Here is a 17,482-nt window from a genome sequence, read left to right as displayed (position 1 = left end):
AAGACATTCAGTCCATGATAACACCCATCTTTTCTACTTTCTGCTAAAAAGTATTTCTTTTAAGTCAAAGTGTCTCAGAATCATTCATTTCTTTTTCTCACAAAAAGTCCAAGAGGGGTTCCTGAACTATTATTACTGGTAACATTTTGTCAACCATGTTTTTTCTTTAATATTAACTTTACCTCTGTTAATTCTCGCCACTCTTCCTCCATATAGAATAATAGTAAATCCTTCCATCCATGGCCATGTTATAAAATCTCCACTGCAATCACATATTGGGATAATATTCCATAATCCCCCCCCCTTGTTATATATCCTTTAATTCATGCCCAGTTCCATATGTTCAAATTACATTTCTGGTTGTGTTTATGTTAGTATCACAATCTTCTCCTCTAGAACCTTCCATTTCCTTTTTTCCCCCAGAGACAGTATCATAAATTCAGTAGCATTGTCCTCTGAATTCTCTGCAAATCATACGTAGAATACGGTACTTCCTCTGGTAGAACTGAAGAAAGGCCAGGCCTTAGGTTTTCCCAAAGTTCAGTAGCAGAGCACCTGCTTTGCTTGCAGAAGGTCCCTGGTCATTCCCTGGCATTTTCACATCGGGTGGGAATATCCCCTGTCCAAAACCCTGGAGAGCCAGTGCCGAATCAGTATAGACCAGCCTCTCTCAGCCTCGAGTCCCCAGGTGTTCTTGAACTACAACTCCCATAAGCCCTCACCACTGGCCATGCTGGCTAGGAATGATGGGAGTTGTAGTCCAACAACATCCATGGACCCAAGGTTGTGAATGGCTGGTGTACTATAGCCAATACTGAGTTAGATAGAACTTTAATCAAGAAGGGTCCTGGGTTCTGCATTCTTTCTGCAGGGCAATTGCAGGAAGCAGGTTGGCTGAGCTTAAGCTTTCTAGAAGCTCAGCCATCTTCATTACCAGGGCCCAAATCCTCTTGTAGGGCGAGACTGGAAGTAGCTGAGTGCTCCCCCTGTGAGATTCCCAACAGGGTGGGCTTGTTGTATAGTGGGCATGGGTAGAATTGGTAACTGAATTTTACTCTTGCTTTCTGTATCTGTTTGTAATTCCAAATAGGAAATTGGAGCTAGTCAATCAGGGTTGTTGCATTTCTCTCTCTCTCTCTCTCTCTAGACAATTACGTCCACCGGCTAGTGGCCAGCAAAACAGACGGGAAGCTAGTTCAGTATGAGTGCGAGGGGGACATATGCCAAGAAGAGAAGATTGATGCATTACAACTAGAGGCAAGTCCGCTTTGGTTTTCTTCCCCTCTTGCTTTTGCTCATTCTCTCTGGCTTCCTTAATGGTTGGGGAAAGTTGGGTGGGTGATGCAAATTAACCCAAATGAATGAAGACAACAGGCAGCCCCCTGTTTACGCGTGAGCTTGAATGGCACTCGGACAACTGAAGCCGCAGGTCCTTTTCAGCTGCAAGCTAGCTGTTGAGTTTGTGGGAATGTTAGGGCAGAATCCTAGACCCATGTCAAATGCAGGAACGGCTCTCCCTGTGGAATATTGCCTTCTCATTGCCTCTTATTTCCTTCTGAACACAGTACTCTTACTTGCTGACAAGTCAGTTGGAGTCCCAGCGTATATACTGGGAGAACAAGATAGTCCGAATAGAAAAGGACACGGCCGAAGAGGTGAGTTTCTTATGGGCGTGTTCAGCTCTTCTGAGGATGGCAGGTTGAAGGAAATGCTGGTGGCGGGCTGGTAGTGGAGGGAGGTTGGGCAAATTGGTGCTATTGCTCTTCCCACTAAAGTTGGTCCAACAAGTTGCCATCTTCTCTGATGGTCCTGAGTTTGGGGGTGGGGGGATTTTGGATGGAATCCTAGACTTTCTTACCCAGGCCTTTTGGAGGCAAACATGGCATGAGTGTACCACCCCCTCTTGTCACTTTTTCCACTTGCTAGTCATGGTTTCCCATAATTTCAGACGGGGCTCTCCCCCAGTCCTGCCTGGGGATTGAACCTGGGGCCTTCTGCAAGTAAAGCAGGAGCTCTGCCACTGAACTGTGGCCCTTTGCATAATGGACATAAGAAAAGCCCGTTCTCAGGCTTACAATCTAAAAACACACAACCCAAAAGGAAAATGGAGGGGGAGGGAGGAAGCAAGCTCCAATTCAAATTCTTAGGTTTTTTTTACGTAGTCCTTGGTTATCTCTCGTCTTGAAATTTCTTCACTGACTCCCCCAGGAAATGAAATCACTCCAGAACACTCAACCCTTATTGAGAGAACACCCAATTAGACTTCGGCCTGCTTGAAAAGTGCCATTTCTCTTTTTCTAAAAACAGATTAACAACATGAAGACTAAATTTAAAGAGACGATTGAGAAATGCGACTCGCTCGAGCACAGACTGAATGACTTGGTCAAAGAGAAGCAATCTGTCGAAAGGAAGTATGTGCTTTGTGTTGTGTTTATCCTTAAGAGGCCACAATCATGTGCAGTCAAACCACATTGGGTTCAATGGCAGGTGGGATTACCAACGTCTTTTTTCCTAGACGCCTGCACCTTTTAAAGTGTTTTTAAATTGTTTTGCCAAGCACATGAAAAGCCGAATGCGCATGTGTTGCTGGCCTGCTGCATTCATAATGAAGTAATTACCTTGGCATGGCCTCTGGGATTACTCTTTGATCCCACAGCCTATGGAGGAGACTCTGAATGTAACATAGTTCCCTCTCCTCTCCTTCTCTGCCCTTCAGGTGCACCCAACTAAACACCAAAGTGTCCAAGCTGACCACGGAGCTGAAGGAGGAGCAGGAAATGAACAAGTGTCTGCGAGCCAACCAGATCTTGCTCCAGAACAAGCTGAAGGAGGAGGAGAAGCTGCTGAAGGAGACATGTGAGCAGAAGGACCTGCAGATCACGGAGGTTCAGGAGCAACTGCGGGACGTCATGTTCTACTTGGAGACACAGCAGAAGATCAATCACCTCCCCGCTGAGGCTAGGCAGGAAATCCAAGATGGACAGATCAATATTGCCATGGCATCGTCAGCCGGCTCATCGGCGGGGGGTCCCGGGAAGCCTTCGTCCCGGAAGGGTAGAGGCAAGAGGGGCAAGTGAGAGATGGGGTGGCCGCAGCTGACCTTACTGAAACTGGCCACAGAGGGGTGGCCGGGGGGGCTGAAGGAGAGTCGCCTGTCAGGTGAAGCAGGCGCAAGAGTCTAGCAAGGGATGAGCGACCAGTTTGCAGAGCCTTTCCTACCCCAGTGCACTAGCCAACAGCAATCGGCAGCCCTTAAGATGCTCTTTCCCTCTGCTGGCTATCTAGCTACTCATAGGCAGTATGTAGTGACTCCTTGGCTGTCTGGCTGTATTTAGCCTCCCTTTCTCTGCTGCATAACCTGAGAACACTGTGTTCAAGTTTTAGATGTTTGCTTGAAATCGTATTTTAAAGTAAGTGCAAAAAACCAAAATGACAAGAGCCTTAGATTTCTTTTTTTCCCAGGGGGGGGGGGCGCAGGAAGGGACGTTGTAGCCTTGCCCCTCCTTTTGAAAGCTAGGAGTACACCCGGACCCAGGCTCCCTTTCCTGATTTTGAGGCACCTGGCTGAAAGCACATGCAGGCAGTCTCTCCTCTTGGTGGGTGGGTGCTGCAAAGTGGCAGAGTTGCCAGCCGAGTGGGAAAGTTCTGCTCGGCTGGAAAGTTTTGTGCCAGGAGCCTTGCTGAACGTTGGCGTTGAAGAGCTCCGAGGCGTTGGGTGCAAGAACTGCATCTCTGTGAGATGCGTCCTTTTTGAGGCCTTTGTCCTAAGCCTGTCCCCCATGTTGTAAAACCTCTGGGAGGCATTGGCTAGTGAATCATAGATGGAGGGCTGAGTTAATGAAGAGCATTGTCCAGACTTTGAAGGGCTGTCCAGAAAGCAAGGGAGAAATCTGCTTAAGGGATGGGAAATGCACTGAAGGTTTGCCTTGTTGAAATCTCAGGTGCCTAGGGGTTAGTAGAAAGGTTGATGCTTGCATCAAAGCAAGGACCTGCTGGCTAGGGAGCTTTCTAGGAAATTGCAAAACTACCACGCTGGGTGTCCCCGAGTTCATTCAAAATGCCCCAGTTCCCTGTCTTCTTCCAAATGCCCCTCCTCTTGACAACCAGTGTTTTCTGCCTTTGATACCTGACTATGCACTTGCATGTGAACACATGTGACCAAACCCTGGAACCTGCCTTGAGAGAAAGAGCGTGATTTAGAGTGGAAAAGTTGTGTGCATGTACTTAACCTGTCCCCTGCCGCTGCTTCTTCACTTCCTAACCTCCCCATGTCCCAAGCGTGTGTTTCCGCTGTGGGGTTCCACACATGTGGTTTTCCTTGCAACTTGAAAGCTCATGTCCAAGAACCTTAGGGAGTTGGTTATGTGTGTTTGTGTGTCAATTCTATTTTAGTTAGCCCTTAGCAGGAAATAGCAGGATTTCAGCTGTCTGTGCAGAATGAGCTAATCGGCAGGTATTTAATAAGCTAACCCTCCTCCCCACAAAAGAACCCTGCTCAGGGGGGTTCTAAGGACAAAAACCAAGTGGAGGTGGTCAGAAAGGGGCTGACTTCAGACGCCTGCATTTTAAGCAAACCTCTTATCTCTTCTGTTTGCTAATGTGTGTGGCTGCCCTAATGTCCTCTGGACTTTTAAGAGAGCTGTGAATGGGCAGGTTCTGCCCTGCTGGTCCTGCCTGCAATCTGAGCACTGCTTTGGATCTTTTCCCCCACCCTTAAAATGGCACATTTCCTCAAGTGAAGACTTTTTGCCATGCCAAATGTTGCTCTTTTTTCCCTTTTCCATGGCACCTTTACACTTAGCAGCAAGCGTTGCACACATCTAAAGGGCTACGACAAGTTAAGGCCCTGGTGGTTTTTTTGTACAAGTATACGCTTTGTGTAGATGGAGGTATAATGAGTGCTGGCCCTCGCTGAACAAACTAGAGCCAGAGGGCGAGATACTGGCATTGGTAGTATTCTACTGGCTGGATTGAAAATTGTAGTTGTTGTTATTATTTTTTAATGAAACCTACAGGTTTCCACTAACATGCTTGTATTTTGCTTTGAAAAGGGGAAAAAAATTGCATCCACTCCACTAACTTAACACAGGCCTATCAAGCTCACTTGATGCAGTTTGCCACCTGCTGCACTACCAGATTTTTATCACCTTTAGCTAACTTGTAGTTTTCTGAGCTCCTTGCTGCTGACTCTTTTTGATCAGATTTTGTAGCACAAATGTATCTGTTTAAAAAAAGAGTTCTGTGCACATGCATTTGTACAGTAGGATTCTTGATACAATAATTTTAAAAGCTAAATGGTCAGTGTACCCATCTTCTATAGAAACTTAACTCTGCTTATTTTTGAAAACAATCCTATTTTTGCACTCCGTTACTCTTGCTTCATGATCTCCTCTGTCCTCCTGCGTCCCCTGAAGTTAGGGTGAGGGTTGTGCAATATTGGTGTGCTAGGGAAGGGAAATTCTTCATCTGGGGAAGAAAAGTTCAGGTGGAAAGAGAGGACGCAGTTTAAAAACCAAGGTGAACCTAGGCACCAAGAGTAATTGCTTGAAATGTGTTATTTATCAGGGAATCTTTTTGAAAGATCAACGTGCGCTCAGACACTCCTTGGCATCATTACTTTCTTAATTTCAGGGCTTGGATCAAGATCTGGATTCTTCCCTGAGAAGCCTTGCATTTCCTCTGAAATGTTTTCTTCTTCTTAGTTTGTAGTCCTGACCTCTTAGAAATTGAGGACAATTGCTTGATGTTTTAATCAAAAAGATGCCACCTGTGCTGTGTACGAACACAGTTAAATCTGCCAAGCTCTTTACCCCGCTGAGCTAAGAGCAGTCAGATTTATTCGGAGGATAGACTGGAGTTTGGCTGACACTAGCGGCACCCATAGATTAATATGGGTGTCTGTTATAATATTATATATTGTAACATCTGCAATGGGACTTTATTAAACTGGATTAAAATACGCACAGTAGCATTTGTGTATGTGCTTCACTTGGGTAGCAGATTTACTAATATCTACGATAATTTGGAAGAAGGTACATTGAAGTAGCAAGCTTGTGTGCGAAGAGTTCTGCTGTTTCCACACCAGGGATGCCGATTGTCATGAGGACAGGCACAGCTGCCTTTTGCTGAGTCAGACCATCTCATTCGCTTCTGGCTAAAACAAGGGCCAAAGATCCTCCAGCCTGTAGGCGTGCACCCTGGGGAAAAGGGGTACAGGTATCTTTTTTAATATACAGTCAAGGCTGTTCTAGAGCAAGCGTTCCGGAATCCCTCCTGTCGAAAGGTTGTGCATTCTAATGTCTCTCCAGCGGACAAAAGCCTTCCTACATGGCTTCATCGATCCTCTGTTCATAGGTGGCTTTTGAGAGTTGACCAAAGTGTCAGTTACACAGTACCTGTAGACCAGGGTCAGAAACTCATATAAGCCCATTGTCAAAGGCACCTTAAACCTAGGTTACAGTTAACGCAACAAAACGTCTAGGCACCATTTCCCCCCCATGTGATTTATTGTTCTTAATATTAACTTCATTTCTATACTGCTTTATGTTTTAAAGAGAAAAATCTCAAAGCAGTTTACAACACATTAAAACGTCAAACAAAACAATCCAGAATAAAGCAAATTCAAGCTTCAAGGAAAGTCTTTCAGATCATTCTCGTGACATTTTGCTTTCCCCGTAATTATGTACCTACTTAATTTGCCCCATAGAAGAAATACTCCAGGAAGCTAGTGTGGTGATGTGGTTAGAGTGTTAGACTAGGACCTGGGAGATCAGGGTTGAAATCCCCATTCAATCATGAAGCTCACTGGGTGACCTTGGGCCAGTCAACCTCACAGGGCCACTGTAGGGATTAACTGAGGAGGGGGGAAACCATGTACTCCTCGGAGAAAAAAGTGGGTATATAAATGCAGTGAAGAAGCTCTTCTGCTTACCTGCTTAAGAAATCTGGAGGGTCAGCCAGATGGAGATGTCAGTCGCCAACCTAGCATCCAGAGATCTCGCATGTGGTCTCAACTGGACCTGTGCCTGGGCTTAGAACTCTCCCCATTCAATGTCCAACTGGCTGGGTTGAACTGTCCTGGGTCTGAATGCCAGATGAGTGAGCAGATCTGTGGATACAGGAAGAGTTGGGGGGGGACACATTGCTTATTTCCCGGCCTTAAAAGTCTGTGTGTGCAAAGCTATACATACTTAGCGGAGAAAATCCCATTGAACCGGGTGGAACTGGTTACATTGCAATTCACAGAGCAAAGATCGCTCTTCCAAAGTCCCCCGAATGCTTATTTGAAGTGACTGTTCAGCCATTTATTTGACATTTGTTCCCTTGGTGGCTTATGATAAATAAGTTAGAAGCAAAGTCAACCTTAAAAGGGAAAAACTACAGGCACACAACAAAATGGTGGTTTTTTTTTTGAAAACCACGTAAGCTAAAGTAGGTGTTTTGGTTTGTGAATTTTGCCTTGGAATAAGAACAGGTTTCGCTTCCTCTTGGGTGTGTTCCATTTGTAAATTGAATCCCCTGCTGCTATGGGAAAGCACACTTTGGTTTAAGAATGGACTTCCAGAACGGATTAAGTTTGTAAACCAACTGTACATGTCCTAATTAGCTTACCAATGCCAGGATATCTCTGCCATCAACAGTTGTTTTGTGCTTATGGCTCTCTGCTCACTACAGGTGATAATGCAATCATCCTGGCAGTGCTTAGGGAATTATCACCAACCTGTGAAAAGGGTGTGCCCTCTTTAAGCTTTTAAGCTGATTGTCACTGGCTAGTTTGCTCCCACCCCTTACAATTTTCTTCTTTATAGAGCTGAGTTAAGATTTTCTCCATGCATCTTACATGCGCTTTCGTATGGTACATGAAAACTTAGGCCATTGGTTCCCAAACCCATGGACCCAGTGACAATTGCAGAGGATCTTGATAGACCACTTAATGATTTTTCTGCTTGTTGTAGCAATTGTAATGTGCTGAGCTTGCTCGTTCATTACTTGTAGGCTGCTTTTCCACCAAAAAATATGCTCAAAGCGGCATACAGCAAAAAAAAAAAAAAAAGAGGAATGCATTTCAAAACCAAACAGTGCAACACAATAAAACAACAGCACAATAGCAAATATGACAGCATACCAAAAAACCCCACTATTTCAGTACTATATATAAAACAAGATTACATTAACAACATTCAAGAACAAAAACAGAGCTTGACTGTTTCGCCTTGGTCCTAGAAACCCCCTACCCCTGTGATGTTGCTCACTGTCTCTGGGGTACCTGGAAACACCCCTCCTATAATGTTACACCTCTCCCAGGATGATGCAGATGATGTGGACTAGTTTGGGAACCCTGACCTGAGCTATTTAAGATTCCCTAAGCAAGAACATGCCGGGACGCGGGTGGCGCTTTGGATTAAACCACAGAGCCTAGGGCTTGCTGATCAGAAGGTCGGCGGTTTGAATTCCCGCAACGGGGGAGCTCCCGTTGCTCGTTCCCAGCTCCCGCCAACCTAGCAGTTCGAAAGCACGTCAAAGTGCAAGTAGATGAATAGGTATCGCTACAGCGGGAAGGTAAACGGCGTTTCCATGTGCTGCTCTGGTTCTCCAGAAGTGGCTTTGTCATGCTGGCCACATGACCTGGAAGCTGTACGCCGGCTGTCACGACTGGACCTAATGGTCAGGGAACGCTTTACCTTTAAGCAAGAGCATTTGTTTCAGCTGTAACAGACTAATACAGCTGCTCCTCTGTACACTCTTGATGCTTTAACCCATTCTGCCCTTGAGACGTTTTGGACTACATTAGCTAGAACTGTTTGGCAAGATGTGTTTTTTTTTTTAAACTTCTCCTAATAAAGCAATGATCCTATAGCAGCTGCTTGGATTTTGTCCTCTCTAACATTTCCCCTCTTACTAAAAATATTACCTCTTTTAGAAGCGGAGAGGGGGAAATGTCCTGATGCGTGCCACCCACACAATGAAAGCTAAAGAGTGCAACACAAAGACTACATTGAAACGAGGAAGGCAGCGAAACAATCGTGCAACCCGTTGCCACTGTAAGTGAGGAAGTCGCAGAGTCTGCTTTACCACTGAGCAAATGCAGAGACCACAGAACCTGGCAGGGATGGGAAGGAGAGAGCTAAGTGATTGCAGTGATGCTCCCCACCAAAGTCCAAACCTCTGAACAACCTCATCCAGTTAGTCCACTGTGTACATTGGAACAGATGATAGACAGCTATATACTAAAGGTAAAGGACCCTTGACAGTTAAGTCCAGTCACGAACGACTCTGGGGTTGCGGCGCTCATCTCGCTTTACTGGCCGAGGAAGCCGACGTTTGTCCGCAGACAGTTTTTCTGGGTCATGTGGCCAGCATGACTTCTGGTGAAACCAGAGTAGCGCACGAAAATGCCTATTTATCTACTTGCACTTTGACATGCTGTCAAACTGCTAGGTGGGCAGGAGCAGGGACCAAATAACGGGAGCTCACCCTGTCGCGGGGATTCGAACCGCTGGCCTTCCGATCGGCAAGCCCTAGGCTCAGTGGTTTAGACCACAGCACCACCCGCTATATACTAGTTGCAGGCAATCACAACTGCAGGGAGTGTGGTGTTGGCAAGGACTGATGGGAGTTGTAGTCCGGCAGTATCTGGAGGGCACCATTTTGGTTACCCCTGCTCTGTGCCATGGTGGTTGTGTAGTGCTTTCACTGGCATCTTGCATTTCAATGCCTTTGCACACTTTAAAATTGACATACACGTACAGTGGTACTTTGGTTCTCGAATGTAACACTGGGGAACAATTTTTTTCCCCCATTTTCTGTTGCATGAGATTTTTCAACTGTTCTTACATGTTCTTTCAATGCTGATTTCATACCTGAAGTCGGTTTTGTTCTGTAAGCTCTAGGTTTTTTTTGCAATTCATGTTTTTCACTTTTCACCATAATCTTCATTTTTCGCAATGCAAGAATTCAATATTTTATTAAACACATAGCCAAAGTAGTACAATATGATTATAAATGTAAGTGACTTATATAGCATTGAACATGACATGTATAGCATTGAAAATGTCATGTATATCTATGTATAGTTGAAGGTATGCAAAAAAATGTATCCCCTTGGGATACAGTACATACAAGCTGCTGTTATTCAGGTAAGAATTTGCACTTGTAGCTCTTGCATTTGTGGACTTGCACAGGGGAGTCTCGTTTGATGGTCCAGCAGTAGTCTGAAATAGTTTTGTCCCATTACCCTTGGTAACGCTCTTCCATTGTCTTCAGGTATTGATGAAAGCGCTCTCCCTGTTCATCACTGACTGCCCCAAGGTTTTTGGGGAATTGATCTAGGTGAACAAGGACACGAATTTGAGGTCCATCAAACACACCTGCTTTGATCTTCTCGAAAAACAAAGCAGGAAAAGCTGCAACGATATGTTGAATACATTTACCTTCAGTATTTAATGCCTTCACAAACTGTTTCATCAAGCCATCTTTTTGGTTGATTGTGACATGGAAGGAGGAATTCTGGATTTGATTCTGAGATGGATTTAAAAGAATTAATTTGGAGTTTGAAAAGCGGCATAGGAGGTAAGCATGAGATCTTGCAGATTTATTAAAATGCTTCAGGATCTCATAAGCCAATATTGACCTCAAGGCCTTTGGCCTTTATGTGCTGAATTAATCTTTGCTGAACATATAGCTGTCCGTATTTGACATAGGAGACATGAAAAAAGATGGCTTTATGAAACAGTTCATGAAGGCATTAAATACTGAAGGTAAATGTTTTAAAATACAAGCGCAAATTATTACCTGAATAACAGCAGCTTGTATATACTGTATCCCAAGGGAATACATGTTTTTTTGCATACCTTCAACTGTACATAGATATACATGACATTTTCAATGCTGTACATGTCATGTTCAATGCTATATAAGTCGCTTGCATTTATAATCATATTGTACTACTTTGGCTATGTGTTTAATAAAATATTGAATTTTTGCATTGGAAAAAACGAAGATTATGGTGAAAAGTGAAAAACATGAATTGCAAAAAAAACCTAGAGCTTACAGAACAAAACCGACTTCAGATATGAAATCGGCACATTGAAATTAGGTTAGAACAACTGCAGGTGTCAATGCAACAAAAAATTTGTTCCCCAGTGTTTCGGAAGACCGTTTGACTTCCAAAACATTTGAAAACCGAAGCGCAAAGGGCTGGCTGAAAGTTCAATTGAGAAAACTGAGAAACTTGAGGTGTGTTCGAAAACGGAAGCATTTACTTCTGTGTTTGGGGCATTCAAAAACCAGGACGTTCGGCTTCCAAGACACTCGAAATCCGAGATACTGCTGTATTAAAAACTGGATAGGTAAAGGTAAAGGGACCCCTGACCATTAGGTCCAGTCGTGACCGACTCTGGGGTTGCGCGCTCATCTCGCATTATTGGCCGAGGGAGCCAGCGTATAGCTTCCGGGTCATGTGGCCAGCATGACAAAGCCACTTCTGGAAACCAGAGCAGCACATGGAAACGCCGTTTACCTTCCAACAGTACAAAATGGGTGCTGTGAGTTGACCCAGCACATTGGCAGTGGCAAAAACCCTGGGTGGAATCTACACACACATAAAAAATGTTCTGAAAATAGTTGTAAAAAATACATTGAATTTTCCATAAGGCTCAGCATTGCCATCTAGTCTTACATTGTATATTACACTTATAGCACACTTAAAACATTTTATTTGCAGCTGTATAGCTGAATCTCTGGTATGTCAGTAAATGGCATTGTAGGTGGGGTGGGGGCAGAAGGTAGGTCTGGATCCACTCTTGGAGCTCTGGGGAATTTGCAGTAGGTGCAAGGATTTCAGACATCCAATTGTTCCACAGTAGGAGCAGCACAATGGCTGTCTCTTATCCAAATAATAGAATGAAGTGGCTTGGGGGTAAGCAGAACTACGGTAGATTTGTGTGAAAGACTGTGAGGTCAGGTTCATTCTGGTACTGTACAGTACTCAGAACAAATTCCTGGTTTCAGAATTGATTCATTAGAAGCGCATGGCATTTGCACCTGGTTCTGGTTGGTGGATCTCAGCGTTCTAGTAAAAACAATGGAGATCCGGCAAGCCTGAAGTCTGCCAACCGTCGCACAAAAGCCCTTTCTATTGAAATGAAAGAAAGGATTGCTAAGAGCTGGAGACTTGCTGAAATGGCAAAACTGACCATGTGCCTTTAAGAACAAAAAGCCAATCCAACTTTAATATACCACAAGCAAAACCCCCACAGCAAAGCCCAGCAACTAACTTAGCTTTGGGGCCAGAATAATTTTCATCATTCCTTTTTTTTTGTATTGAGGTCATTATTTATGTATTTATTTGATATGTATTCTTCCCTTCATCCGTACATAGGGTGGATGTTTAAAGATTGGAATGGGGACCAAAGCATGCAACAAACCTCTACCAAAAGTGTATAGGATACAAGTTGCACATGAAATTTTACATATAGGATATTACTACTGCCTGTGTGAAGCACTGTATTGGCCTAATAAAAGCCTCACTCCCCCCCTCCCCAATTCCGACCGTGAAAAGTTAAAGTGTGGCTTAAATTTGTGACCTTACAAAAATGGGCTTTTACGATATTGCTGCTAAAAAAGACATACGGTAAAACAAAATGGGTGTGAGTACCTGCGGAATTTTAAGGGAGTAGCTTATATTTGGGTATTGTCTTTTTTCCCCCTTGAATTTTAAAGATGTGTGTTATATTCGGGTGCGTCTTATATTCCGGCCAATATGGTACATTGCACAGTCTAAACGGCTATATAAATACTTTGCCTTGGCAGACTGTACTTCACAGCAATTTGTATTAGAAATAACTTAAGCCAGCAAGACACACAGAGAAATAATAAGTACTGCAGAATTTCCTGGATTGAATGTTTTAGAATGGCTTTTAACTGGCCACAAAACTACAAGTAGGCTATAAAAGTCATGAAGCTTTTCATGTTCCTGGTTTCACTCCGTGTGTGAATGTTCCCCAAATGAAGAGAAAATGTTCTTTCTTTTGGGCTCATTTCAGTAGGCATCTTCCTTGGTTACCCAGCCAACATGTCAAGTCAGGGCCAGTTTAAGATCTTTAGAGGCCACAAGCACTGAAAATATTTGGGTGTCCGTCCATAATTGAAAATAAAAACAATGCTAAACTGCAATTATTTTGTTCCAAAATGACACAAAGCTTACATGCATTCTGAAATATACAAGAATGTATGTCATGTGCAACACACAACAGGATCTGATTCCCTCACATTATTTCAATTTACTTTAGCAGGATGCCCCCCTGGTTTAGGTGTTGAAAGGCACAGAAATAAAGAGAGGACAGAAAAATGGGGAAAGGGTGTGAAGTAAATAAGGAAGATTTTTATCGAGAAGATGATTAAAAAAATAATATCAAATGTCAAATTCCTTTAAGAAAAATCTCATTTTTCTGGGTACCCCTGCTTTGCTGGTGCTTAAGCATGCCTATTGGGTGATCCAACAGTGTCGACTCATCATTCTTCAGGTTGAGAACAAAACCAGGAAAAAGTACCCCAAGTGCACAGGGAATGCAAATGGAAAAAGTTGTGAAGCTTTGTAATATTAGTTGCACTGGAATCCATGCCTCTCATTCTTCTAAGCCATGAGTGTCCTCTTGCAGAATGTAAAGAAGTCAGTGGTGCTGGAAACAGATATATGGATATTACTTTCCAGGAAACCTTTCTTTTAATGAATGAATCTCGAAGAACTTTTGAGTAACCATGACTGCACCTCCACCTTGCTTGTGTGTAAACACTGCATTGTGTTCTCTTTCATGAATGTGCACGGAATGACCTTGCTTTAAATAGTAGCACGTTTGGTACAAATCCTAAAAGGTGTGAGAGCTTTAAAAAGAAAGCGGGAAAGCAGGTAATAGGGCTTTAGAGGGGGCCCTCCACACCACCAATTAAAAATAAGAACATAATGAAGAGATGGTTCCAACTATGGAAAGAGGGCATACAAGTCAAATTGCGTATGTATACATGCATGTTCCCCAGCAACTGGTATTCGGAGGCAAACTGTATCCAATACTGGAGGGATCAAGATCAGGTAAGGTCCGTATAGTTAAAGCTATGGTTTTCCCAGTAGTGATGTATGGAAGTGAGAGCTGGACCATAAAGAAGGCTGATCGCCGAAGAATTGATGCTTTTGAATTATGGTGCTGGAGGAGATTCTTGAGAGTCCCATGGACTGCAAGAAGATCAAACCTATCCATTCTTAAGGAAATCAGCCCTGAGTGCTCACTGGAAGGACAGATCGTGAAGCTGAGGCTCCAATACTTTGGCCACCTCATGAGAAGAGAAGAATCCTTGGAAAAGACCTTGATGTTGGGAAAGATGGAGGGCACTAGGAGAAGGGGACGGCAGAGGACGAGATGGTTGGACAGTGTTCTCGAAGCTACAAACATGAGTTTGACCAAACTGCGGGAGGCAGTGGAAGACAGGAGTGCCTGGCGTGCTATGGTCCATGGGGTCACGAAGAGTCGGACACGACTAAACGACTAAACAACAACAACAATGTTCCTTTGGGTTGAAATGCATACTTTTATTTGGTATTTGTGGGAGGCTGGCCACCTGTGCCTTTCACAGCTGCAGTGACAGGCAGAAATCCAACAAGTGAAGCTCTTCCCCTCCAGTGCTGTAATTCATCGAGCAGATGTTAAAGTTTCAGGTGGAGAGCTCTAATGAGAATTTCTGATCTACACTCGCAATGGTAAAGACAGAATGATTATTCCATTAGTCTAGGGAGAAATGCCTGCCCTTGTGTGTGAATTCCACAGGCTGGAGTTTCCTTAGCATGTTCTAGTTGTGTTCGTGAGTGTGTAACATGAACAATGAAGAGTTAGCAAGGAGTAGCATTTCTTCCAGATGAGACTTAATCTGTAGGTTGGTCAGCATTGCATTTTAATACATTAAGGCAGAGCTTTCCAAACTTTTCATGTTGGTGACACACTTTTTAGACATGCATCATGACACAGTAATTCAGTTTTACTAGCAAACCGGAGGTTAAACTAACCCCTTTCCAGCCCTGGGAGCAGCTTGGAGAGCATTCATGCGACACACCTACACACTGCAGCAGACACACTAACGTGTCACGACACAGCTTGGAAAGCTCTAGATTAAGGGTTTGGTAGTGGGCTTAACCAGTGTGCTGAACTAGTGCTGGAAGACTCCTGGGAACTTGGTGCAGAACATTTATTTACTATTGCATTTATATCTCACTATTCCTCCAAGGAGCTCAAGGCGGTGTACATGGCTCTGTTCTAAACCACAACAAACATGTGAAGTAGGCTAGGTGGAGAATTGGTGACTGCTCCAAAGTCTTCCAAAGGACCTTCACGGCTGAATCTGCCAGGTCCTAGTCCAACACTGCACTACACTGGTTCTCTTGGAGGCGGCTGATGGTTCTGCAGCTCTTGCACTGCTCTTTCCTATACTACCTTTTAAACCTACATTTGCAATGGTAACATAAAGGTCCGTGTAGTGATCAGAGTGTATGACGAGGACCGGGGAGACCCAAGTTCAAATCCTCATTCAGCTGCAAAGCGCAATAGGTGATCTTGGACCAGTCACCAACTCTTGGCCTAACCTACTTCACAAGGATAAAATGAGGAGGGAAGGAGGACCATATGCCTCGATAGGGCATTTCTTCCATTCTGGCACAGATTTGGGGAGGCAATTCATATATTGTTCTGTTGCTTTGACATGCTCTCTCCCCTACCACCTCTGCCAGACTCCTCTTGGCTTATAAACTTTTTGTGCCAATCAGTTTCTCCTCCTCTTTCCCTTCAGCCACGCAAGGCAGTCACTGGCTCCATCACCAACCTGAAAATATATTTGATGGGTGTGAGATCAGATTTCAACAGACACAGATGTATCTTCTAACTTTTTTTTAAAAAAGAAAGAACAAGACATGCAGAAATTAATGTTGAAAGCACAGGGACTGTTGTCATTCATCTACATATCATTTCCTGTAGTGGAAAGATGGATTTCGTGGGTGAGGAAATGCTCCTTTTAAAAAAGAATTTCAATGCTGTAACAAAAACTGCAAATTTGGCTGCTGGGAGGTTTTATTGCCATCAAGCTGCATATGGATTTCGTCAAATAAAATGAGAAATTAATTAAAACAACAACACTGTTCTTATCATCGCCTGCCACCACCATGACCTAGGGCTGACGGGAGCTGGAGTCCAGCAACATCCAGAGAGCCACAGGTTCCACACCCAGGGGCAATTTTTAAATATATATATTTGTGTATCCAGATCCACTGCTGTGTAGAGGTTAGGGAACGCCTGGGCAAAAATCCCCACTCACTTAACAAAGCTCCATGGGTTACCTTGGGACAGGCATTCGTCTCTCTCGGCCTACCTCGCAGTGCTGTTGCAATGGTAAAACGGGAGGGGAAGAATTCCAAACGCAATGGTAAGTAAATCTTTGTGCATCTGTGTAAATTATGTTTATGCACACGCATATGATAAGTGACATGCGGTTAAATATTAGAGGGGCTGCTTAAAAAGCACAGCTGCAAGAGCGGCAGATGAAAATGATGGACTTTGCGGAACTGGCGAAGCTGACGGGAAAAATTCAAAACCAGCACGATTAAGTATTCAAGAAAGACTGGAGTAAATTTATCCATTATTTGAAAGTTCATTGTAAGCAATTAACAACACCAGTAGGATTATCTGAAGACTTGTAATGAGAATTTTTAAACCTTTCTATATTTACTTAAATTTTGAGGTATTTAGTAAAGAGTTATAGTAGAATTGGAAAATATATAAAATGCTGTAATATAAAGGTTAGTTTTGAAAGCCAAGAGGTGGGAGGGAAAGAAGTCGATAGGCTCTAAGGAGCCCAAAGAAGTAAAGCGGATAATAATGATGGGATTATTTATGTTTAAATGGGAACGTAATAAAAATATTTAAAAAATAAAAAGCACGGCTGCAGAGGTTGGGTGGCTGGCTGGGTGTGCGCGCGTGGAAGAGGGGCCACGAGCGGCTCTAAGCGCATCTCCTCCCCTTCCGACAATCGAGAGGAGAGGAGAAAGAGCCACTCTGCGCGTGGTCAGGGGCCCCTTCGAACGACCCCTTCCCTTTGCGGCCGGAAATATCCCGGGGGCTAATCCTGAGCTTTCCCCTCCCCCCGCCTCAGGGCCATTCCCTCCGCGAAAGACGCCCGCTTGTCTGAGGGGAGACGAGCCCCTCCGTTGTTGCTGCGGCTGGTCGTCGTCCTCCGGCCGAGGCCTCCGCCGGGCGCCGCTTCTCCCCACCCCACCCCCTCTACGTACCGCCGAGCTGGGCCCCGCCCTGCCGCCTCCCCGGTGCTGCCACTTTCCTCGCGGGCGGGCGGCCTCCACCCTCAGCCCCACACCATCCGCCGAGCGCGGGGTCGGTGGGCCGGCCGGCTTGTCTCCTCCTCCCTCCCCACCTCCTGAGGAGGCGGCCTCAGC

The 17,482-nt window shown here is 44.4% G+C and overlaps 1 protein-coding gene and 1 long non-coding RNA gene across 4 annotated transcripts in view; one reads left to right on the top strand and one right to left on the bottom strand.

Annotated features, from left to right (window-relative positions):
• The window catches only part of BRAP (BRCA1 associated protein), a 19,221-nt gene extending 13,260 nt beyond the window's left edge, over positions 1–5,961 (top strand). For all 3 annotated transcript variants that reach the window (XM_035118392.3, XM_035118393.3, XM_035118394.3), the window contains exons 9-12: positions 1,148–1,257; positions 1,566–1,655; positions 2,308–2,411; positions 2,717–5,961. In XM_035118392.3, the coding sequence (XP_034974283.3) occupies positions 1,148–1,257; positions 1,566–1,655; positions 2,308–2,411; positions 2,717–3,077 (665 nt within the window). In that variant the 3' untranslated portion in view covers positions 3,078–5,961. The remainder of the gene's footprint in view (positions 1–1,147; positions 1,258–1,565; positions 1,656–2,307; positions 2,412–2,716) is intronic.
• Positions 5,920–17,482, bottom strand: LOC148685237 (uncharacterized). The gene is made up of 3 exons (XR_015950303.1): positions 17,321–17,482; positions 6,932–7,108; positions 5,920–6,197 (listed from the first exon to the last, which is right to left on the bottom strand). It is a non-coding gene; the product is annotated as an uncharacterized LOC148685237 (long non-coding RNA).

This window comes from Zootoca vivipara, chromosome 6 (genome assembly GCF_965207765.1).
Source record: "Zootoca vivipara chromosome 6, rZooViv2.hap1.1, whole genome shotgun sequence".
NCBI classification, from domain to species: domain Eukaryota; kingdom Metazoa; phylum Chordata; class Lepidosauria; order Squamata; family Lacertidae; genus Zootoca; species Zootoca vivipara.
The sequence above is the reverse complement of the archived record's forward strand: the minus strand, read 5'-3'. Positions and strand labels throughout refer to the sequence as shown.